This window comes from Corvus moneduloides, chromosome 19 (assembly GCF_009650955.1).
Source record: "Corvus moneduloides isolate bCorMon1 chromosome 19, bCorMon1.pri, whole genome shotgun sequence".
NCBI classification, from domain to species: domain Eukaryota; kingdom Metazoa; phylum Chordata; class Aves; order Passeriformes; family Corvidae; genus Corvus; species Corvus moneduloides.
In genome coordinates, this window is record NC_045494.1 from 11,435,291 (window position 1) to 11,460,254 (window position 24,964).

At 45.6% G+C, this 24,964-nt stretch overlaps 1 protein-coding gene across 4 annotated transcripts in view; it reads right to left on the bottom strand.

The window, feature by feature from the left end:
• The window catches only part of MYH10 (myosin heavy chain 10), a 91,637-nt gene that overhangs the window by 31,992 nt on the left and 34,681 nt on the right, over nucleotides 1-24,964 (bottom strand). For 2 of the 4 annotated variants that reach the window (XM_032129191.1, XM_032129189.1), the window contains exons 5-11: nucleotides 16,897-16,999; nucleotides 11,570-11,599; nucleotides 7,852-7,944; nucleotides 4,379-4,442; nucleotides 2,519-2,617; nucleotides 1,489-1,632; nucleotides 1,096-1,191 (exon numbers count right to left, since the gene is read on the bottom strand). In XM_032129191.1, the coding sequence (XP_031985082.1) occupies nucleotides 1,096-1,191; nucleotides 1,489-1,632; nucleotides 2,519-2,617; nucleotides 4,379-4,442; nucleotides 7,852-7,944; nucleotides 11,570-11,599; nucleotides 16,897-16,999 (629 nt within the window). The remainder of the gene's footprint in view (nucleotides 1-1,095; nucleotides 1,192-1,488; nucleotides 1,633-2,518; nucleotides 2,618-4,378; nucleotides 4,443-7,851; nucleotides 7,945-11,569; nucleotides 11,600-16,896; nucleotides 17,000-24,964) is intronic. The other 2 variants (XM_032129192.1, XM_032129190.1) reach the window with 1 other exon arrangement.

The following is a 24,964-nucleotide window of genomic DNA, read 5'->3' on the forward strand; positions in this document are numbered from 1 at the left end:
GCCAGAATTTTGTATCCAGTACTGTAAATACCCAGGAGTATCAATCTATTTATAGCCAGGGTTGTAGTTCAGAATTTATGTCTAAAAACCAATGGTAATGCAACTAAAATGAAGATAGTCAAGAAGCATCTCTATCTTTCCACATCCCACCTTCCACATGGACAAGGACCCAGGTGGGTTCTCTAAACCAGCAGTAAAAGCCCAAAAAATTAATCCCTCACCCATCTTTTCTCCTCACTGCAACACAAAAAGTGCCAAATGCCAAGTCAGTAACTACTGACCTTCAACCCCCACCTGGGCAGCAGCCACTGCCCTCAGAAAGGACAATTTGGGGCATTGCAAGTGACCCATGTGCTCAGCAATTTGGGACAGTTACAGAATGAGACCCAGACAAGAATCTGAGCTGTCCATGTCCATGCAGCAGGTCCTGGGAATGGAGGTTCCCACTGCTCTCCCAACTGATGTCAGTTCTCCAAACTGCCTTTCCATGAAAGCACTGGAAAGTACTAAATAAAAACCTCAAGTATGCCTCAGCAGCTTTTTTTTTTGGGTGGGGGAAGAAATATATCCTTCAAAATGCTGATTGCATTGCAGGCACTGATAAATTCAGTCTCAGCCACACTGCTGGGACACTCCAGAAACCAGCCTGTGCTAAATCCAGCATTCCTGTCTTCAGCCATTGCACCATGGAAGTTGTGCTTGGCTCCAGGGCTCTTATCATTGGCAACAAAACTGCTCCCAGGAACCAAAGAAAACAAACTGATTTAAGCATGAACTTCTTCCTAGGGCTTAAGTCTTTGGAGAGAGCAATAAACAAGATTACAACCAAAATACTTGTTCAAAGCTTAGCAGCAATGCAAACAGCATAAATTCCCCTGATGGACACTTCCATTTGTCTGCAGGAGGAGATGGAAGGGGAGAGGTTCAGTAATTGCCTGTTGGTGCCATCAGCCCAGGCCTGGGCTCATTTTGGCCCAGAGCACTGCCAAGGATGCTCAGCACTGCTCTGAGCTTGTCGAGATGTGCACTGGACAAAGGGCAGGAAGAGAACTCCAGCACAAGTCAAAGGACACGGTCCAGACGTGAGCAACTCACCAGTGTTCTCTGGCATAGAGGCCTGATCTGTGTTCCTCTCCTTCTTAAAGGAAATGTTTCCAAACTGCAGCACTGAGGACACCACTTTCAGCATGGCTGTGATAACAAAAGACATGTGCATCAGTTTAATGGCAGAGGGCTCAGCTTAACTAATTTCTCTTGTGTCTCTTTCCTTCCAAATTCCAAGGAGAAACTCAGGGAGGAAATATAGTTTGTACTGAGCTTTTTGGGCAAATGGCTTGAATTCAACTCCAGTTGGAGTTAAGAAAACATTTTCTTCAGGCTGTCAAAGACACTGAAGCAACATTAAATTTGGTGACATTAAATTAGCAGAGTGTGTGTGTGTAAGAGAGAAAAGGACACTCTGAAAATTCCAGAGGCTCCAAAACTTACACAAGATCTCGTCGTGTGAAAAGCCCATGATATGCATGGCTTCCATTGTCTCCTGAAAGTTATCCTTGTCTTGTTGCCCAGGGATGGGGATGTAGCCATTAGATAAAAATCTGTAGTTGTTAAATCCTTCGAGCAGCAGGTCAGCTGTATTGGGGGGAAGGGGAAGAGACAGAAAAACAAGCTCAGAAATGCTGTTCACACCCACCCGTGCTCTGTTCTCACTCCATTCCCCAGCTCTGCTTTAGGAAATCAGTTCCTCAGATATGGCTACCAGCCAGGACAGCAGCATCTGAAACCCTAAAAACACAAGTGCACCTCCCAAGCTGAGGCCAGACTCAGACTCTCTCTCTGCAGCAACCTCCATGAGCTCTTTAATGCATTAAGCCTGCCCACAGAACATTACCCAGATCTCAAATCCCCATCTGGAATATCCTAAAAGGAGGATCTCTACCGAAAGGTAACAGACCCAGAGATGGACTTAGGGATTGATGATGAGCACATCAAGGATGCTGAACACCAGCTTATCTCATACAGGAGGAGTGGATCAATTCTCTGAAGTCTGTATCTCTATCAGTTTCACTTATCACAACCTACCAGAAATTCCCAAGGAGGTGAAAAAATACCCAAACAGAGTTGAGATAACCACCCCAGCACTGCAATGGCCTGAAGAAAGCGCCACGGTTTCACTAAGTTTGGGTTAAATTTCTCTGTAGGCTGGAGGAGATCAGGCTGCCACTGCTGACCAGGGCTGGCTGTTTTCAGCTGGGAACTTTGCAGACTCAATCCAGGGATTCCCAGCCAGAGCCTGCCCAAACTGGGCTTTGGCATGGGGGAGATATTTGCTTGAAACACCAGAGCGGCTCCCCAGCACATTGATACAACACAGGAGTTATTTCAGAGCAGAGCTACCTGGCCTCTCCTTCTTTTAAAACTCACCATTCATGACCAAAGAATAATTCAAACCCGTCCTGCCCCACTGAAATAACAAAAGCAGCACCCAACAGGTCTGCCAGCTGAGATTCCAGCTTACACTTGAGGTGCTCTCCTGCTCCAGCCAGGAGCTGATAGAAGATGTGGAACGTCCGCTCATCCTTGGCCTGACGGACAGCACGAGACTTCTCCAGCAAGTCTGGGAACACCTGGAGTCAAGGATCACCTGCAATCTTTGCTTAAAAACTTACAGAGCAAACAAGAGCTCCAGAGCAGGATATGGAATTAGTCTGAGACCAAAGAGAATTTTAGGAGTAATGTCCAGAGCAGCTGGGGCTGCCCCTGGATCCCTGGCAGTGTCCAAGGCCAGGCTGGACACTGGGGCTGGGAGCAGCCTGGCACAGTGGGAGGTGTCCCTGCCACGGGACTGGGTGAGCTTTAAGGCCCCTTCCACTCCAAACCAGTCTGGGATTCTATGACTGGACTAGGTCCAAGATGAACTTTTAGTAAGCAAGAGATTTCCAGCTGAGACTGGCAGAAATGCACTTTTCATCTCAGCAAACTCCTGACACTTCAGCACTGCCATCCCTTGGCTGTTGCCTGCATTTCCCTGCATTTCCCTGCTCTGTGCAGCCACCACTGTCTGCCCTGGATCAGCTGCAGTTCCAGTGAGGGCGAGCTCCCATCCTTCTCCATCACTTCTACTGAGGTCATAGCTGAACTCAGAGGTCCTTTATCATCCAAAGTGCATTTGTCATTTCTTCCAAGCATTGCATTTTTCCATAACAATCCACACTCCCTTTAAACAGCTCCCAAATTCAATTTCTGCAGCAGGTAGTGCCATGAGCTGTAATCTTATTTAATTTCTTTATTTCTTGATATTCCATATTGTAAAGCGAATGCAGGACAGGGATTTGAAATGACACCGGCAAGGATGAGTCCCTGTGATGAAGAAAAAATTCTCCAAGAGTTAAATCCTCCTGTTTTCACAAAGCTCTGGGCAAAACAATTCATCTGGACCTTCCTAAAAGCTGCCTTCATTCCTGTGCTGTGGTGAACGAAAAAACACCACTTATCATTGCAGCATATTTTGAATAACTATAGATCTTTTCCCAGCCTTATTGGGAAATCACATTTTCTGACAATTCCAAACATTTAATGCACTTCAGGTCAAGCTGTTTAAAAACACAGGAACTAAATGGAAGCTTAACTACAGCATTGTTTATCATCAATGTTCACTTCATGTTGCTTACCAAGACTTCCAATTTCACCATTTTATCACCACTCCACTGCTGTTCTCCCAGAGAACAGGCTGAACACAAAATCACACAATACATTTTTAGCACAGAGAAAACAACTTCAGGGAAGGGCTTTCAGTGCCAGTATTTTTACTTGGTTTTACACTCATAAATAGAAACGAATCTTCGAGCTAAAACTGAATTGGCTTTGGTATTAATTATAATTAATTAAGTGTAATAGAAGATCTTGTGTTATTGAACCTTCATGGGTATCTAGAAGGGCTAAGCAATCAGGAGGTGGCCCAGCTCTGTCACTGGATCAGGAGCATCCCTCTCCAGGCAGGAGCTGCTCCCAGCCAAGCTCCTGGCACGACTCGAGGCTCAGCTTCTCCTTAGGAAGGCGTTGGGGGATTCTCAAAAATGTTCCTAGAGCAAGCACATTTTACATGTTTTCCCTTTTCAACACACCCTGGGTTTAAGGCCAGGCTGAAAATCCAGCAGGTTTGAGAGTGTGGAATTTGGGAGTTTAGGATTTCCAAACAGGAGGAAGCCGCTGAATCTGAGATATTTGATCGGCTGCTTTGAAACCAAGGAAGGGATGGATGCTGTCAAAGGAATGTCCAAGTGTGGCAACCTTCCTCTGCATTCCAAAGAATTCTAGGGTTAAAGCAAAACAAAGCAGGGAACTTGCATTTTGCAAGGATGTGGCAGGAAAAGGATACAGGTCTCAATGTTGGCCCCAACAATGTACCCAGTGACATCGAAGTTAATCCTGATGAATTTGCCCTGCAAAGAAAAGAAGATTTTTTTCATAATTAATTTTTGTTTTTTAACTAAGACAATGCTGTCTGTATCAAACATAATCCAAATGCATTCATGGATCAAGGATTTCCCAAGTTCAGATGAAACCCTTCACCTTCCATGTGCTCAGCCATCATTCCAATGGAGCACGCTGCACACAAACACACTCCAAAGATTAAGGAACTCCTAGTCCAGATATATTTGGAATCCAGGCTTAGGAAAAACTCCTCGGAACAAGAGGCTCAATTTTCCCTGAGCAAACACTCTGGCTGAGGTGGGAAGCTGAGATTCCAAGTGTGCACATTTCTGTGGCACTTTTTGGTGCCTGAAGGGGCTTCAACTCCCGAACCTCAGGTACTGCCTGGCCCAAAAGATTTCTCCTTCCTTTTCCAAAAGGCCTCCATGGTCTCCCTTCTCCAGCAGCTGGTGAAGAAAGGAGCAGATTAAACAACAGACCCATTTCTCACACACACAGCTCAAATAAACAGCACATTTCCCACAGGTGCTCTCCATGAAGGGCAGCTCTTGGAAATAAAGCAGTTGCCAGTGGATTTTTATTCCAGTTTTATGTCACCTCAGTTCCCCCATCTGATTTGTCACTTGCCTACAAACATTCCCAACAGGACAACAGGCTCTGGTTTGGGGCTGGACCACTTTTAACATCATCCCCATATTTCCACTTTGTGCTCATGAAATTGTTTGGTATTGCCCTGGCTGCAAAAATGTGAACAACCAGTGGGAATATCCAGTCCTACACTGGGCTCTCCATCCTCACTGCATCCACCTTCCACACCCCTCTATCCACACACATCATTTTGGGACAGGTTGGAGATCAGGGAGCAGACAAAGTTTGCTATCACCTGTCCAAGCACTTCTCCAGATGGTATCTGAACCCAGCCACCTACTAAAATCTTATACAGAGCCCTTTGGAAACTGCTCTTGCAGTCTGGATCCAAACCCTGCCTTATCTCCAGTCTGACTGGTGTTATCAGTTTGTTAAAGTCAATGCTTTCCTGGCAGATCCATTCAGCTCAGGACTCTACTACTGATTTTCTTCTTAAATATTCTACTCCACAACTTGCAGGGTACCTGTCTGACAGGAACAGCCCAAGATAAGCAGTATTATTTTGGGGGACCACAACAGGGCTTGGCCTGCAGGGAGCAGCTCCTGAACTCAGATTTCTGGCTACCAAGACACACAGCACCCTCAGCCCAGCCTGTTCCTACAGCATTTCTCCCTTCTGCTCAGCAACAATCCCCAAAAGCTGTATTTACACCTGGCACGAGGAACGAACTGACATTTTACTGAACCTCGGGCAGCAGAACAGATACCTGAGGCACATGTCAGCCCCAGCAGGGCAACAATGGCAACAGACACCTCACCCAGAATGGGCACAGAGAGCCTGGGACTTGCCATGGCACAGGTAAAAACAAACATGAAGCATTACATCAGCTCTAGGCAGTGGCTTTTTCTGATAGAATTTGGAACCATTTTGCTCCATTTCACCCTTAGAAGTTAACTCATTTCCTGCTGCCAAGTTAGCAGCTCCACCAGCAGAAATAACTGAGAGGAGATGCAGTCACTGAACAAGGTGACACATCGGAAGAGGGACCCACACTCCCTGCTTCCAAGTTCAGGCATCACTGGAGAGGTCCCTTGTCCAGTTCATCTTCTTAAAAGCACAATTTTACTACAGCCTTTCAGCTGGCACTGGCAAATCTGGCTGTGGAATCTTTTAATTTAGCATTCAGAGGCTGCAGTGATGCTCATCTAAGGGCTGAATTCTGTTGACACCATCACAGCACTGAGTCCAGGGCTTTGGAAAAACCACATCAGAGGGAAGCATTTAGTGCTGCCACATAAATCCAGCAAGCTCACCCTCCTATCCAATGCAAAATAGAGATTTATTCCCTACAACACAAGAGAACTGCCCTTGGTAGAAGAAAAAAGGGGACAAAATAAAATCCATTGGCCACTGGCCTTATTTGGGTCCTCCCTGGTGTTATCAGGAGCAGGGCAAGGCTGTCAAGCCTGCACAGCTGAACAACACCACCTCTCACTTGGTGGGAGGAGAGAGATTTTTTAAGTCAGGTCTTAAAATGGCTGTTAAAGCTTATTTTTTTCTGCATGAGATGAGACCATCTGGAATGAATTATACTTGCTCCTTTATGAAAACAGAGCTGGAGCCCTCGGAGTGATTATGTTCATGAAGGCAATGCAGAGCTCAAAATAACACAAACCAGATGCTGACATCTTTTAGGGGAAAAAGTATTCTCATTAAATTAGTACAGCCTCTGATGGATGCAAGACGGGTAACAAAGTAGAATCATTGTGCAGTGAAACCTGTTGATATCATAAATCCTGTACCCAGCTTCTACAAGCACCAGGCAATATTATAAATAACAGGGCTATAAAATTAAAAAAGCTGAATTTCCGTAAAACTCTGCTCTCCCTTCCCAGCTGAAAGGGCTGATGGATTTAGTCATCCAGTTTTCCAGAGTTCTTATCACTGGAGTTGAGTTCATGCATTATAAATCCAAGCAACTGTTGAAATGTCAAAGGCAGACAAGAAATCTTTCATTTGTTCTGAGATTTTAGTGCTGTTCTCGCAAGAAAAAAAGATTTAATACCTCCTGTACACTTCTGAAATTGTACTAAAAACATCTTCCCCCTGAAATAAGAGATGGCTTTTTTTTTTTTTTTTCCAAAGGAAAGGAAGTTCTAAGAAGTGGTAAAAAGCTATTTATTCACCCTGAGTTCCACCACAGTTTTTAAAACAATGGAACCCATCAGAAGTGGTTATCAGCCACCAAAACACTCTGTGAAGAGGAGGCAGGGACCCAACAAAAACATGGAGCAGCTACAGCAGTGCCTGACACCTGGAGTAAGTCACACAGTGGCTTTTTGACTTTCCTGCAGTAAATCGGTAAATTTAGATGGGTTTTATATGCAAGTTCTGCGTTTCTGTAGAAATTCAGGATGTTTTCTCCAATCCAATCAACTGATAAAGTCACAGCTATGGACAAGAAGGCTGCAGGCTCCCCCAGTTCCATGGGGATGCCACAGTCCTTCCCACATTACAGGAATCCAGCAGGATTTGTGCACACAAGCCCCAGCTCAGCTCCCCAGCACAGCGATGTTTGTTAGATTATGAGCACTGCTGTCAGCTCAGGGATGGCTGGAGTTAGAATAAAATAACGTTTTGCCAAGAGCCAGTGAGGAGATGTCCAGTGACCCCAAAAATGCAGAAGGCACTGTGAAAGAACCTGGATTCACGGAGGAAGAGAACAGAGAAAGCCTCTGACACTAATGAGAGAAGTACCTAAAAAAAGGCAGCTTCTCCATAAGCAGCAATCAGGTTTACAGACTCTGAAGGGACAAGGAGGTACTCACAAAGCGGGAGGAGTTGTCGTTTTTCACTGTCTTTGCATTCCCAAAGGATTCCAGAATGGGATTGGCCTGAAGCAGCTGCCGCTCCAGCTCCCCCTAAAACCACACAGACAGAGAAATAAACACATTTATCACAGAGCAAGAGGGGTCAAGCATTCTGCCTCTCCTGACAGTCACTTCCCCTGGCTGTGGCAGTGCCACCACCTCCAGAAGGGGATTCTCATCCTTCCCCTCACTCCCAAAGCTGCCGAGTCTCCTCCATCCAGGGATGAACGTGGCTGGATTTTTGGTGGTGTTTTTCTGGCTGGGGTTTGTTTATTAAAACACACACACAGACACACACACACAGAGCAGGGACCAGATAGGACTTGATGGATGTTGAAAGTCACTGAAGATGGAAAAGAAAATTCACATTTAGGGCTAATGAAATCAGGCACAGACCTTGAGTGCTTAAGGGGAGAAACCAATTTAACTGCTTTAAGATTTTAGTGCAGGGTTATTCTTAAACTTCATGTTGATAATACAGCTGGGACACCTATTTTCACACTTACAAATACCTAGTTTCAAACTTCCTTTCAGGTCAGTGAAACTCCCCTTCAGTCAGCCAGACTGAAACTCATCTCATTGCAACACCTCTGACCTGCCCACACCTGAGAAGGCCAGAACAGCACAGCAGAACTCAGCAACGCCAATTACAAACATCACTTTCAAGTTGCTCAATCCAGCCAGCATTGCTCAGGATGTTTAATGCATTTGTTAAATGTTATTGTAAGTTCTGGCCAATGAATTTAGAATTTGAAGTACTTATCTCAAGGAAATTGCACAACAGCTTTTATAAGTGCTGTCCATGAGGAGGTCTGCTAACAAAAAAAGTCTGTGCTGCTTCCAAGAGCCCAGGAGGCACAAATGTACACAGGAAAATATATTGTCTTCCTGCTCTGAAGGATGGTTTGGGAAAAAAAAAAAAGAAAGTGAAGCTGTCTGGAATGTAGTCTCCAAATCTGACGTTTGTGTTCATGAACCTGCTTTTTCCAATTATTTATAGTCTTGATGAATAAAGGCCCCAGACTGAGCATCAAAGAACAGGAAACATTAAGTCTCCTAAGGCTTCCACACGAGGTCAATTCTTAGACAGGAACTCTAAAAATTCACCACTTAACACCTAAAAGAGTTTTATTTGTATATTGAAATATATTTCAAGCTCTCCTGGAAATAAATGGCTGCTCCTTCTTCCATGTTACCTCAAGTTATCTGCTCAGAAGTTGCTTACTTCCAAATGTATTCCCTTTGGGACTACATATTCCCTGAATTCTGGAGTAAGTGAAGAAGGAATAAATGCAGAAGGAATAAATGTGTTAGCCCAGAGCACACGCAGCGGTGCCACGGCAGGGCTGCCACGGTGACAGGTTAAAAGCACGTTTAAACTGACAAAAAACCTGCAACTGGAGAAAATCTAGATGCCTGCAATTGATATTCTCCAAGTTTCTCATGTAAAAGCCTCAGATGCTGGGAATGCTCCAACCTCCCCTCCCAGCGCGCTGCCGGCTCCTGCGGGCACACCAAGATCCAAGGGAGCATTCCTTCATCACTGATCTTGGGATAAAGCCCAGCACGTCCAGCGAAGGCAGCCAGTGGGGCACAGCTGGCACGTCCAACTCTGAAATATTCTGGAGAAGAAATCCACTGGCTGCAGAGCGGCTGCTCCATGGGCACGGCTGTGTCTGTCCTGGGAGGCACCGCCTGGGCTGGGGCTCTGCAGGGCAGCACTAAACACATTTACCCAAATTCTCTGACTGGAGGCAGGAAGGGCTCAGCAGCTCGCTTTTGCAATCATCCCTGAGGAGCTGAAGGAAGCAGTTGGATCCTCAGCTGTGGGTGAAAACCATGGGAACGAGCAGTGCTCGGTGCTGCACACACAGACTCGTCACAGCTGTCACCAAGGAAAGCAAACCCCTCGCTGTGGAAAAAGGCTCCTGATTTAGGAGTTTTCCTCTCTCCATGGACTGCTTTCGGCCAAAACCAATTCTCTTTTTGAAGAGCTCAGTGTTTTGCAAAGACACTGAACTCCAGAGTGTCAGTTTGGCCTCTGGGCACAGCTCCTGTGTAGGCATCTCCCCAGAACTTGGAAAAAGCAGTATGGGAACTGTGGGAAGAGTGAGGTCATGCAATAGTTCATGCAGGGCACCACGAAGACAAGGCCAGGTTATTGTCTCAGTTCCAGAAAAACCAGCAGCCCAGTGACTGGGTTTGGGGGCGGCCTGGGGGAGGCAGGGGAAGCTCCATGCTACTCACATACAACAGGGATCCACTCTGGAGTTCCACACGACATTGAAACAGAGATGTTAATGATTCCATGGCTTACGCAGTATCAGCAACTCGGGATTAGCATTTTCCACGGACACAGTTAAAATGTTCACCACCAAACGTTTTGTGTCAGCCCTGACACGCCAGCTCTAAGCAAAAGGAGGGTTAAAGCAAACACCACTCCGTCTGCTTTTGGACTTGACAAATAGTTCCATAAAAACCCTTAGAACTGACTGATGTGTGCAAGGAGGGAGGGTTAAGTTAAATACTAAGAACCTCTGCAGCTTCTGAAAATGAGACCACGGGCTCAGACACACAGCTGGGCTGCAGAGCTTTAACAGGGTACCACACACTCCCAGAGGCATCACAGCTGTCCAGGGATTGCTTTTTGCATCCAATATACCACACCTGAAGCTTCCTTTACTATTTCCCTTTGCACCACAGTCACAGTGCACTAACCAGCTTCAGAGAAATGCAAGGGGGGGAACTCACCCAGCTGAACTAACCCAAGGGAGCTGCTTCACTTTCCAAGGTTGGTTACACCCCGAGGAGCTGCTGCAAAGCTTTTTCTTTATTTAAAAGCTGGTGCCCAGGACAAAGGCATCACTTACCAGCTCGGGTTGGAGTGGAGCATTTATCTCGTGGCAGCAATTACTTATCCCTTTCCACAGCCCTGCCCTCAACTTCCACCTAAGCCTCCTGCAGGCAAAGCCCACAGCACTGGAGCACTGCAATTCCTCCTCTCATCCAGAAAAGTGGGATCAGACAGCAACTGCTGCTGTCCCCAGGGACAGGGGGATCGGGAGCACGGGATGGGCAGCGTTACCTGCCCAGCAGCTCCAGCCAAGCTGAGCAGTGAGAGCAGCTGGAGCTCAAATGAGCAAACACTAATTCAGACAGCAGATCCCACTCTGCTCACCCCACTTGTCCTAGAAAGTCAGGGGAAACTTCTGATTTCAGAAGACTTTTGCTTATGCCAAGCCTTTTACACTTGAGATCAAAGTCTTCATTCGTGATTTGCAAAGCTATAAAAATATTCAGACAAAACAGTTAATCAAAAGAATTCTGTAGCTTCCATTAACCCAATCTTTTATTTAGTGCTTTGTTTAATATTTTAAAAGTGTTCTGCACTCTCTCAGCAGCACATTACCCAATACACACACAGTATTTTGGAGGAGGGTGGCTGCAGAGAGGGCAAACCTCTCACTTCAGGCCTTAAAAGTGGTTAAAAGTCCTTTGCAAATGCTGAGAAACTCATGAGCTGCTCACTCTTCCCTCTCTCAAAGCCAGTTAAATATTTCCAAAATTTCCTATTAGCTGACTATTTCTTCGAGGTTTCCCACATTATCAGCACAAAGAGAAGAATATACATCAGTTCACCTATTTGATTGTAAAAGCATTAAAAAAAACCACTTGCCTGGTGTTTCACGGGTTTGGGTGATTCAGGCTGTTCATTGCAAACAAACAAATGATAAGTTAGCAAGCAGGCATTCCAGCTGCATGTCACATCCCAAATTAGCACTGTCAGCACGTTTAACTACACACTCACTTCACAGAAAGTTTCATAGAAACTGCCCAAATTCATTTTAGAACAGAAGTTATTGGCATGTGCAAAATACTGCAACCTGTGTTTAGGCAAAGGACTAATTACACCCAAGATGACAGACGGCCCTGGGGCAGCGAGGAAAAGGGCAGGAGTTGCATTATTTGGGCACTGCTTTCAAAATTAACCCCAACACCAAGTCCCTTTCTCACCAGCCTTGGGCACCGTGAGGAGGTTTGGATGGAGGAGATGATCACTGTCCTTCAACACTCACAGAGGTTATGGAACAACACGAGGGAGGCCACACAAAGGAGTCTGGGGGGTTGGTTTTGCTCTGTGCTACAAACACTTAAGAAATGCAAAGCCACATTTGAGACAAGACCTTAGTTTCTTTCTTACAAGCACCACCACGAGCAGAAGTACAACCTTAAACTGGAAATTTTGCCAGCAAGAAGGACAAAAGGAACGTGAAGGTAATAAAGTGAAATAAAAACCCTTCAAAATTCAAATCTGCACAGCTTCTGCAGAAATTTTCAATTCCTTTCTTTCTTCCTTGGCTCAGTCTGTGAGTTTAATAATCTTAAGCTTCATATCCGAGACCCTGGGGCAAAATATTGTGGAGAAACACACACAACAAGAAATTTTTATACCAAGCCAAATGCACTCCCTCTTTCTGTGACTCTTACTTTATTAGTGCAGAATGACAGATTCTGGCAGAGCTCTGCAAAGCAGCTGGCAGAGGTTTGGCTTGTTCAGGTAAGTAATGTGAATTTTCAAAGCTGCACTCTGCCAGGAAAAGATTCCCTCTTGGAATCATGGAGGAGGACAGGAACAGCTCGGAATTCAGAGGAATTTCATTTGTTTATATTTAGAAAAGATGAACTGCACTCTTGGGTGTCCACTCTTGTCCTACTAGAAACAGAACTGAGCACAATCAGACACAGATTTAACTTCCCTGTGGTTAAATTAGGGCAGTTAAATCCCACTTGGGAAACCCAGGGCAGCTTCAGCCAGAGTGAGCCTACCTGAGATCCTGTCCTTCAAAAACTAATTGTGCTTCTTTAGAAATTAATAAAACAAATTAAGCAATTGAGCATTTCAGCTATGCAGCCACTGAAAGCAATCACTAACCTGAAAGTACCATAATGAGTTCTAAAGTTTAAAATAGCACCAACATGAAAGCTGGGCTTGAGTGAAAACAGAGGCGGTTTGGGGTGAGAAAGCTTTGGGGAAACCTTAGAGCCCCTTCCAGTACCTAAAGGGGCTCAGGAGAGCTGGAGAGGGACTGGGGACAAGGGATGGGGGGACAGCAACGATGGAGTGGCCTTAAGCTGAAAAAGGGCACGGTTAGATGGGATATTGGGAAGGAATTCTTGGCTGGGAGGGTGCCAGGCCCTGGCACAGGGTGCCCAGAGCAGCTGGGGCTGCCCCTGGATCCCTGGCAGTGCCCAAGGCCAGGCTGGACATTGGGGCTTGGAGCAGCCTGGGACGGTGGGAGGTGTCCCAGGGGTTGCAACAAGATTGGCCATAATAAAGTGACACTAACACAGGCAGTGAAACATTCTTTCATTCTTTTCTCTCAGCCTGCCTCTCCTGCTGCACAGGGGAGTGATGAGCCACAAAACTGAGCCGTTCAGAAGCCTCCTTCCCTCCCTTCTCCCTGTGCTCAACCTGTCCAAACCCTCTGCAGACACATCACCCTGCTCCCCATGCTCACCTATTCCCCGTCCTTGCTCTCTTCCTCCCCTGCAGCTCCACACACCCTCCCTGCACAGCCGTGAGCCTACAGAACTCCTGGGAGTGGAGGGGAGAGGGGCTCCTGTGTGGCTGAGGAGCCTGGCACAGCTGCCCAGCCCAGCACACACCAGCGTGGGTCAGCTCTGGCCCGAGGCACCTGAGCTAAAGCACAGTGCTGGTCTTTATAAAGCCGGTCCTGAATAAATGCTTGGAGCAGGCAAAATACTCAGCTTTGAAGTTCTTACCACTACCACCCCAAGCCCTCAAATTCTTTAGAGCTCAAGGTGAAGCAAAAGCTTTCAGTTTTTTACAGATATCTTCCATCTTCTGTCCCTTCCTCCCCACCAACCAGGACCATCCCTGTGCCAGCTCTGCCTCCCAACCAAGCTCACTGCAGCCAGAAATTCAGGTTTACTTCTACCCCACCTTCAGCCTTTAGAGGAGCTCTCGTTTATAACCCACTGCCAAGCACCTCGCCCTGCCCTCCCCTGCTCTGCCTCTATCCCCAATTTCAGGGGCTGCTGCGGTCTCCCCTGGCTCTGCCAAATCCCGCAATTACTGAAGTTTCTCTTGCACATTTCTACCACCACCTCCTCCTCCCCACACATCCGAGCGCAGCGCCCAAGACAACATCTTGGGATTACTCAGGAAATGAGACACTGGGGCTACAGATTCCACACTCAAAAATCAGGAAACATTGCTATTAAGGCTGAAATTCCAGCCCCTGTGGCTACCCTGTGTTATTGACTCGATTTCCAGGCACGATGTGCTAAGGGCTGGGCAGGACTTTGGCAGCTCTAAGGAAAGAGGGATTTGGGGACAAAAAAGCCTCATGGATCAGCAGCTGGATGCCAACCACTGCCAGGCTGTGCAGGGGATGGGCAGAGATGCTCCTCACAGAGGCTGAGCATTTCCCCACCTTCCCAGCTGGAGAAGGGACCTGGTGAGCCCCAGTGACATCAGTGCTGCTCTGAGGTGTCAGACTGGGGCTGCTCCTTTGGTTTGTTCTATTTTTACAGCACTCTGTCAGGCAAATCAAAGTCAACCCTAGGCTTAGCATACAAATTGCTTCATTTAAAAAAAAATAATCCATGAGACATTCAACAGTCTCAGAAATATGCATGTTGCTGATAATTATCTGTAACAGGATGGGTACAAGTCATGGATTAATTTAACAAGCCTAATTAGCATCTTCTTGTGCACAGGGTAATGCACAGGCTCTACAGACTGTGGATCACCACCAGCCCTCTACAGCTTTCTGATGAATATGCAAACAGGACCAAATTAGGGCTGCTTCTGTAACCCCCATTCTGACACTTCCCAGCTTTCCAGTGGCACCTATGAGGCTTAGACATTCTTTGTTTCCAATACACAACTAAAACTAATTGCTGCAGAACAAGAGAGACTCATTTATATTTTCAAAATTGGTTTGGTGAGGCAAACTTTCTGCATTTTTCATGGATATATGGCAAATTCAGTGCTCACTGTGGTACTGCTCTGAATGAAAGGCACGATCCAAGATTATTCAGGGGAGTCCCCTACCCCTATTGTGCTCCACATCTCAGCTTTCCCCTTTCTGTCCTGTGCCTTCACAGGCTCCCTGAGGAGTTGCATCATCTCCATCCCTCAAGATTTTCAAAACTCAGCTTTACAAGGGCTTGGGCAATGCAATCTCCCTTCGAAGGAAGGTACATTTTGAAAGGTGTCTGGACAAGAGGCTTCCAGAAGCATCTCTCAGCCCGAGGTATTCCAAGTTATCAACAGTACATTTAGAAATACTTGGTGCAAACCCTGCACAATTCCCTCCTCTCCAAAAACCTGTGGGCAATTTTGCTTCTGTAGAAATTTAAAAAATACTGGGTTTGTTGAAGGCTGCCTAGTGATAAAGCCAAGAATATTCATAAATCAAAACCTCCACAGAAAACCAGTTCTGATGGATGATGTCCCAAACAGTGCCCCCAGAGCCACCACCTCCCAACACACGGGGCAGAGCCATGAACACAGCCCTGAGCCTCCAGTCCTGAGAAATCTCCTCCTGCCACCTGCAGCCCACAAGTGCAGCACTCTCAGGCTGCTCAGGAAACACTCACAGAGACAAATTTTCATCTGTTCTGTGTGATAAACCAGCACCAGTCTGAGTATCAACGCACAGACTCACATTATTTGCTCTTGATTAAAGCAAAAATTGAAGTTTCCCCATACACTTCACTAGATTTCTCCAAATCTACCTGCAACCTTTCCTTCTCTCCCACTTCAAATCCTTGACTTTTTTTCCCTTCACAGACTGGTCAAAAGTCATCTCGTGTTCCTACATGTTTGAGCCTTGGCACATTCAGGAATGTCTTAATATGAATTCATGTAAGCTGCACTAAATTTACAGAAGTTGTAGCTGCTACAGGGGGGAAATGGCCTCAAGTTGTGCCAGAGGAGGTTCGGGTTGGGTATGAGGAGCAATTTCTTCACTGACAGAGTGGTTAAACATTGGAACAGGCTGCCAGGGAGGTGATGGAACCAGCATCCCCAGAGGGGTTCAGAAAATGAGTGGAAGTGACACTTCATGGGATGGTTTGGTGGCAATGGGGTATTGGGCAAAGGCTGGACTTGATCTTAGAGGTCTTTGCTGTAATTCTGTACGTCTCTAATTCTAGAATTCCATAAGATAATGTAGCTTGAAGGCTCCAGCCACCACAGGCACCTGGATTACCACTGGAAAACCAGGCACGTGCCAGTTTGATTACAGTTAGACGCTGTTTGTAGCAAAGCTGAATTAATATTTCACTGCAAAGAGATCCAAGTGCCCATAATAACAAATATTCAAACCCATTCCTGTTTTTTAAAAGCAAACAATCACTAAAAATTCAGTGCAAATGTTGAAGCCTGGCAGGAAATCTAAAGAAACTTCTATATAAATCAGAAACTTCTATATAAATAAGTTTCAAGATACCAAAAAAAACCAATATTCTCAGATATAAAAGTATATACTCACTTGTTTACAGTGTAACAAAATCTGAGCTTTTAATTAGATGCCGGCTTCTAGATATAGCAAGTCTACAGCAGTTTTTAAGATGGATGATTTTTCCCATTCACAAGTTAATTTTTGAAGGCACAGAAAGCTTCTTCACAAATATAGTACTAAAAACTGCATCCAGTGGGAACTAAATTCAGTTAGAATTGCCTGGGTTTATCGATTTTTTTTGGAAAATGGGGTTTATTGCATCAGAAAGCTTTGCTTTTATTTGTATAAAGCCTTTAATTTCACAACAGAAATTAAGCAGCTGACATGGATTAGAAGTTTTGGTGTAACTGCTCATTTCAGCCACTGCTAAAGAGAAAATAATGGTTGAGACAAAATTACACAATTATATTACAGTTTATCTTTAATAAAAAAAAAGTCTTTTTTTCAAATGCAAAGATGGTTGTTTGCAAAAAGAGCAATAGACAAATGAGAAAATATCCCAACTTACAGGAATATTATGGTCCTTTCTTCCTTTATGGGAGGAAGCAACATGAGCAAGGTACTGAATAACCTTCTTAGTGTTCTCAGTCTTCCCGGCACCAGATTCACCTCTGCAAAACAGGGCAGACATTTTCCTCAAAATTCATCTTCAACAACTCAGCAATCTTTGTTTCCAGCCCCTCACTTCATCCCATTTATGGCCCTGCCCGTGCAGCAGATCTTCACTGACCCCCTAAACCCAACAGCAGGGATGTTGCAGGGAACCACAAGGTATTTGTTGAAAATCCTTCCTTCATCCTAAAGATCCCCTGAGCATTAAGGTGTTGATACAAGGTGTAACATCAGTTTGATTAAGAGCTTTTGGCTTCATGCCTGAACTCCTTGCTACCCAAGGTAACATGAAACACTTGTCCCCTGCCCTGATCACTGCAGACAGAATTTTTCAGGGTGCAGATACACTTTTATTTTTAAATCATGAGATAGATATATATATATACACACTTTTACACTTAGCATGATTTGAATATACTTTATATACCAGGATTTGGATATGGGAATTTCCAAGTTAAGGGAAACAGTACCTTTAGGAGGCAGAAATACAGTGCAGTAAAACACACTTTAAACAAGAGATTCTTTCCACTGCTCGTCTCTGACTTTTTTCTAGGTTAAAAATATATTTAATGCCACGGGGCTACATGAAACCATTAAGAAATGAATTTATCAGTGCAGAGTGGCAGAGTTCACAGATCAATACAGATAGCACATGCACATTTCATTTTTAAGCCAGAGGTGGATTTAAAGCAGAATATGTTTAGACAGAATGATGGAGAGGTTTACAGGAGATACTCAGGGCAGGAAATGTGACCAAGTTCACGTCCCTGCAATCACAATTGATGTTAGTACGGCTCTAAAAATGCCAGTTGGGGGGTTTTTTTCTAACCTAGGTCTGATCTTCAGACACATCCACCCCGCAGAGGGATGGAGGTGTGCCCTAGGCAGGACTCAATGGCTGCAAACCACGGGAGGAAGATTTCCAGGGAGACAGCGACTGCCACGAGCAGCTCTGACGTGTGGGAAGCTGAAAGGGATTTTATTATGGGGATTTGCATGGAAAGAGTGGAAGCACTCCTGTCATTCAACAGTTGTTCAAAAATTAACAGTTTGGAGGCCAACTCCTTTGTAAGAATAACAAGCACATATTTTCTCTGCCTGCTTATTTCTCCTCTAAGCTACTTATAATGGAAATGTTCATTTACCAGGGGAATTTAAGCACCTTCTTTTGCAGCCTTTTCCATCGTGCTGTACACCCCAGTTTGGTAGCTAATCTGCATTTCCTTAGGGATTCAGTACCTCCAGACCTGCACTTCTAGATCAGATAAGAGCTGAGGAGCATCCCTATCCTCACACTGCACTCAGCAGCTGCAGAAAGGAGGCGAGAGAGCTCTTGGAATTTTAATTCTGCACATACAGGAAGCATACTGATACCAGCCCAGATTTTTGAGAGAACAGACTCAAACACTCTCATTGCTCCTCACCTTCCAACAGCAAAATCACAGCAACCCCACAGGGAATGGCCCTAAGAGAGGGGAGCCTCTGCTAAGGGATGGCAGGATGGGCATTTCTGCACCCAGGAGCAAGAAGCTTTATTCACAGCAGCTCGTGGGACTCCTCACAAGAGCTTCAGGTGAAACAGCTGCTGTTTGTCCTGACAGAACAGCAGCAAGCCCCAGGTTTGGCTGGAAAACCCTGGACAAAATGGTCCTGCAGCTGAGCTGTGGGATATTCCACAGCCTCACTGACCCAGCTGTGGCTGCAGTTCCAGAGGGTTAACCAAGGGCCCCTGTTCTACTGGTGGCATCTGCTTCTTGGAAGCAGCTCCATCAGTCTGTCTAAAACCACTTTGGTCCATTTCTCCTCACAATCATTGGGAAATACCACAGAATATGAAAGATTAGAAAGCACTGCATTCAATTACTCCGAGCTTTCCAGAGACAGAGGGGAGTTCCCTGCAAACTTGTTGACTGGGCTGGCTTTGCTCAGTGCATGGAAAAACCTGGAAGGTCCTACCTGAAAAGCTGGTTGCAAAGGAGATTACTCTGAGAATTGGCTAATGGATAACTGGGTTTCCTTTTTGCCAAGATACCATCAGTATGAAACCCAGAAACTGGGTGTACTTTGGGACCGCTACAAGTGGAACAACACCCTCTGACCTAATGAAAAATCCCATTTCCACCCAGCCCAGAGTCCCCACAAACATGACAAATGTGAATGCTGATAAGCAGGAAAAAATCCCCAAACCATCAGGTGCCAATTCTTGCTTCTCAAGTCTTTATTTCTCATTTCCCTTTCACTGCAGTGTTTACATTAACATAATTCATGACCATGAGCAATAATAAAAGCAGCTTTGCCTGTTTCTAGATGTGTATTAAAATATGCTAACGCTAAAACTATTCCAGCAGGTAAGAGAAGTAAGAAGCACAGCAAAATATACATTTACATTTTAAAACACTACAATTTGTTCTTATTGTCAGCAGAGCTTGGGAATGCACTATTAGCTGTGCCTGTGAAGCTAGAGAAACATTTCTGTCAAATCACAAGAAGAAAGTTTATTCCATTTTAAAAGAGGGAAATCTCCTCTAACACACACAGTGCAGAGAAGCTGGTACAATAAACACAGCTCAGAGGGCAGCTTTGGAAAAGGGCAGCACAGGGTTGGAAGAGTCAGCTGCAGGCACACCAGCAAAGCTGCACAAGCACAGGAAAAGCAGCAGCTTGAAACACATTCCTTGTGTTAAAAACCCTCTAAGTCTAACAGAGGGGTATTTTAGAGAGTCTTTATGCAAGACCTCATTCAAAAGCAACACTAACGGATGTTATCATCCCAGTCCTGCTCTCCCTGGAGCTTACAAGAATGCCAAATATTTCCTGCAGCATCGTGTCAAATAGCTCTGCTGCCACATACTATGAAAGAATTCGAAGATTTAGGATAAAGTCCTTTGCATTTATAGGAATAATGACATCTGCATACTTTGGTTCTTTCCCAGGAGTGCAAACACGGGGATTATAAAAATAAATTAAAATCTTCTACCTCTATCAACCTGCCCAAAAAAGGTAAACTCTGAGTAACACCACGTACAATAGTTACGGAATGGGGATGGAATCACGAAGCTAAAGCTCAACTTTTTCAACCCCTTGTTTTAATACAACTCAATCTGTTATCATAAACTAAACAACTAAAGCCCTGGGCTGAGAACCAGCCTTACCTCAGTCAGTGGCAGCTCTGCTAAAACTGCATGAGGCTCTTTATTTCACCTCCTTCATTTCAGGCTCAGCTCCACTGGTAGAATCCAAACCTTATGGGGCTGAATGGAAACACTCAGCTCCAGCCTTGGGCTGTGCCAAACAGTGCTCCCAAGGAAGCAAACCCTCCTTAGCTATAGTTGGAATTACAAGGTTATTCCATCACTTAACTGAGGGATCTCTCCCTTGGAAGCCACCTTCCAGGGACAGGTCAAACAAAGTCACACACTGACTGGTGAATTTATGCAGGATCCCATGTCCAAGTGCTCTTCCCTGGAGCAGCAAAGCTGCTGCTTTGAAGCAGCTTCATGCACATTTAAAATAGGAAAAGTTTAGCCAGCATGAGCACTTTAAAGTTTAACATGGTTTTGAATGTAAAGCTGGAGTGCCATTTTCAGCAAAGCCGAGAACTCTCCAGGCAAATTTATCCCAGCTCCAATTTGGTTAGCAAAAACCAGGCACTGACTCAACCAGCTGCAGCTCCTTCCCTGAGCAACTCGAGCCCAAATCTTGCACAAAAGGCACTTCCACTGCTGAATGGATTCTCCTCTGGAGAACAGGCAGAACAGAGAGGGAGAGGACTCGCAGGTGACAAAGCAAAGAGGCAGCAAGCAGGGGTGGGAGCCTCTCCCCACAGCACCACTTCCAGCAGCAGGTGTTATTCCAGGAACAGGTCAAGTGCCCCTCCCAAGGGACCTATTCCCAGAGGGAACAGTTGCTTTCCTTGCTGTCCAGCAGCTTTGAGGCATTCACACATCTTGTGACAGTGACAGCACCCGGCGTGGCAGGGCCACCACCTCTCCCTGACCTGGGAAATGCTTTATGGACTTTAGGGAAGTCAGATGAGTTTAAAGTTGTTTACTGAAGGCCCACTGCACAGACTGGCCCCCTTCCAGCCCACTTCCCCAGAGAGCCATGAACTCCATGAGCAGAGGCTTCCCAGAAGGTACAAAGTGCCCGAGCAGCACAGGGCAGAGGGACACAAACCCCCACGTCCAAAGGAAGCTCTGCAGTTCAAAGACAGCTTTTCTTTGTCTTGCTGCCTGGGCACAGTCTGCAGACTAACAATATTCCTGAAGATGTGGAATGCGTTAGGATGGTCAGATGCAGTTGGAGATCATCTCTGTGATTTAAATTCCTGAAAAGCTAACCCAAACAAGTCAGGATTTTGCATTTTGGATGCCTGGATCACTCAAGCCTTTCCTCTGCCCCAGGAATTTCAGGCTGGTTCTATCCTTCCTGATCAGGAACAAGCTCTGCGATGAGAAGTTCATGTGGCAGCAGAGGGTCCTCCTGTGAAGAAGTGGCACCACTCCCTTGGCACCTGGGCAAGTTCCCAGCACACAGAACCCAACCTGCTGCTCACAGCTCCCCTGGCCAGCAGGGCCTCCTTCCATGGAAGCAGCCACTTAGAGAAGGCCCCAAACCATGGAAATATGGAAATATGCACTTAAATTGTTTGGAGGAGAAAGTAACTGCCTATGTAAGAGCCCCAACAATGGCCTTTTGTCCTTGTCACAACAGCAGTTGCAAAGAACAGAGGAGACACTTATTCTCAGGCACAACTGAGCAGATCATCTGCCAGTTACAAATTAACAGATATTTACAGACAAGACCTGTAATTAAAGGGTGTCTTAATCACCTGGCTTATTTTCTGCAAGAGGTATAACTGATAGTTTGGAAAAGAGTCATTAATTGGCTTTACTATTTACGTGGCTGCTTTAGAGTTGCTTCCTTTGCCTCCTGATGCTTCACATCATCTCCACACCACTTGCCTAGGGAATGTTACCAGCTGGACTCCAGCCAGGGGTTGTATACAAAAATGTTTGGTATTTGCTGGTGTTGGCCTTTAATAAGCAGCCTCTATTCTCTCCACACCCCATCACTCCTACGGAAGCCAGTTCAGATTAGATATCCTTGTAGGGCTGCAAGCATCTGCTAAACACCTCTTTATCAGGCCCAGGCCCAGTTTGGGGAATACCAGAAGGCTGTGGTAAGAGTCTCCACTTCAGAACGCACTGGCTCTGAAAGTGCAGTGCAGCACATTTTCAGAGTTGACTTTCTTGAGTGTTTCCCAAATTCCTAATTACCACAACACAAATTTCTTCATCTTGGTCATCAGCCTGGCATGCTCAGCAAGCAGAGAAACACCAAAACTTCACAAAATAGCAGCTGGAGCTTCTCCAAGAAAAAAAACCAACCAAAACCCGCCCTGAAAAGCTCTTCAGCACAACTTCACATCCCACAGAAATGGGAAAATGTGCGGGAAGATCTGGGAATGTTGCAGTGTTGGCATCACATCTCTGTACAAATCACTGATGGATGCTGAGTCAACACAGGCTGAAAGCTACTGCTTTTATACATATATATAGAACTTATGTTATATATATCTATTACTTATAAGCTAGGAGGAACATGACGTTTCTGGAACTCCACGTATTTTCCTTTCTTTTCAGCAAACTAAGAATTTACAGGCAAAGTCCAAAATAAACTTTCATTTGCACTCCAGTCAAGGGGGAGTGATGAGATGCACGTTGGTTAAGCCCAGCTTCCCAGAAAAGTGCTGGTTTTGAGGGGTGCTCCTTTGCTTTTCGTTGAAAAGCTGGATGAACTAAACTCCCAAGCAGAGGAGAGCTCCAGCAGCCTTTCTCACCATCTGTTAGTGGTTAGCAGCCCAAGATTAAACCATCCAACTTCAAAGCTAAGAAGAAATTCTCACCATTACTGTTTGTTCAGCTCCTCCCATCTCATCTTTAGCCAAGCAATAATCTGGCTCTCACCCATGGATCGTCCAAGGGATTTGGGAGCTGTAAATGTTCCTGTCTCTGGCCATATTTGGGTTTTTCAGTTGGTGAAAGGCCAAAGGGCACATCAGAAATCCCATCACTGCTCCTGAGGAAATCAGGGGGATGCCATGGGACAGCAGAGGCCTCCAGGTATGGGAAAAGGACTTTTGGTTCACTCTGAGAAAAGCCTATCCATAATAAGTTTATTCTCCAAGTTTCTTCCTGGGCTCAGTACTCCCCAACTCACACAAACAGATGGGGAAGGGGAGGTGCCACTATGAACCAAGATAAAAACCAGAAGCAAGGGAGTCAGTGCATGTTACACACCACTAACTCCCAGTCACGCCCTGGAGACAGTCCCTGCAACAACACAATTGTCTAAATTTGGGTGCTTAAAAGGTGGGGAGTGGAAAGGGGAGAGAAAAGAAGGTAACAAAGAGAGCAAGACAGCACAGCACTTCATGCTCAGAGACACCTCCTGTCTACAGCAAGAGCAGGAAGGCATCTGTCATCAAGTCTGGATTGGAGAAGCGCAGGACAGCCAGAGCAGCTGCCAGTCCCAGCAATCCCCTCCTAAGAACCAGATTCCATGTCAGGACAAGGTGTTTTGCAGCCAGAGAATGCAGCAGCACAGTTTGGTGGAGGCTTTTTTTTACCTCCTTGGTACATTTGACTTTGGGAAAATATTACCGACTTTAAAAACACCAGTTTATGCAGAACTCCTGATGGAACATTAGCAGGTGATGAAGCTGAGACAGGAAACCTCCAGGTAACCCCACTGCCTTCCAAACAATGAGATGTTATGAGAGACATGCTTGGAGAGCCATCTGTGCAGCTATGGAGGTAAAAGCCTGTTCCTGCAGCATCTCAGTGAAACACAGCTCATCCTTCAGCATAGCTTGCAGAGAGAAAAAAAATTAAGAGAACTCTCAGCAAAGTGGACTCCTCAAGAAGATTGACCTGCACTCACCTTCCTCACAGAGCTTGTTATTTACTAGAATAATGATTGCAGGAGTGCAGGCCTTTTTGAGGAAACAAACTGGTGTTTCCTAAAGATCTGCATGGGGGAAGACAATGGAACTGCCTCAACCCCAGATTTAATTACACACTCTCATGCCAAGGATAAAAATGCCATGTGTGCCACATTCAAATCAGCATTCAGTTCTCTATTGAGTTCAGAAGATCAAAAGCTTACGTTCATCTTGCAGGCGAGGCAACAACAAAATTGGAGACCAGAGTGTTTGAAGCTTTCCAAGGTAAGTACAAATGGATTGGACATTCACTAAGAACCAAAGGAAGGCACCTGGAAAACTGCAGAGACAATCTCTGAAGACCAAGAACCCAAAGGCTTGTCATAGCACCGATCCCATACTTAGGAATTGCCCCAAAAGCAGCACTGCTGTCTGCCAAGAGGAAAAGGGGGCTGGATGCAGAGCCCTGGTGTCCTTCAAATACCATTACTGCTCCTCCTCTAAAGGCCATGAGAGGTAAAAAAACCAGGAAACTTCATCAATAGAGGCAAGGGAAGAAAGGTGAAGATGCAAAGCAGACAGACCTTCAGCAAGAAGTGGGAGAGCTTTGTCTGCAGACAATTCCGGTCCAGGCAGTCAGAGACAGGGAAATGACAGGCACACCACAACTGTCCACTCAAAGGGTGGTTTTTCCCCCATTAGCTACCCTGAACCACTCCTACTGGAGAAATGAAAAAGTATTCTGAGGGCTGCCAGCTTTAGTAAACATCAGGGTCAATCAGGTAATCCAGGTCCTGAGACAGCAAGTTTGGGATGAGAAGATGAGCCTTATGAAGCGCCACAGGAGTTTCTGAAACCCCTTCCAGTGTGGTTAAGACACTCTCCTTGCATTTCATTTATTCCTGCCTTAGTCTAGGACCTGCAAAACCAGGGGCATGAAGGGGGACACACAATTTACCTCTTCACCAGAAGCAGCAATGCAAGGCAGAGCCAAGCCCAGCCACCCAGAACCCAGCCC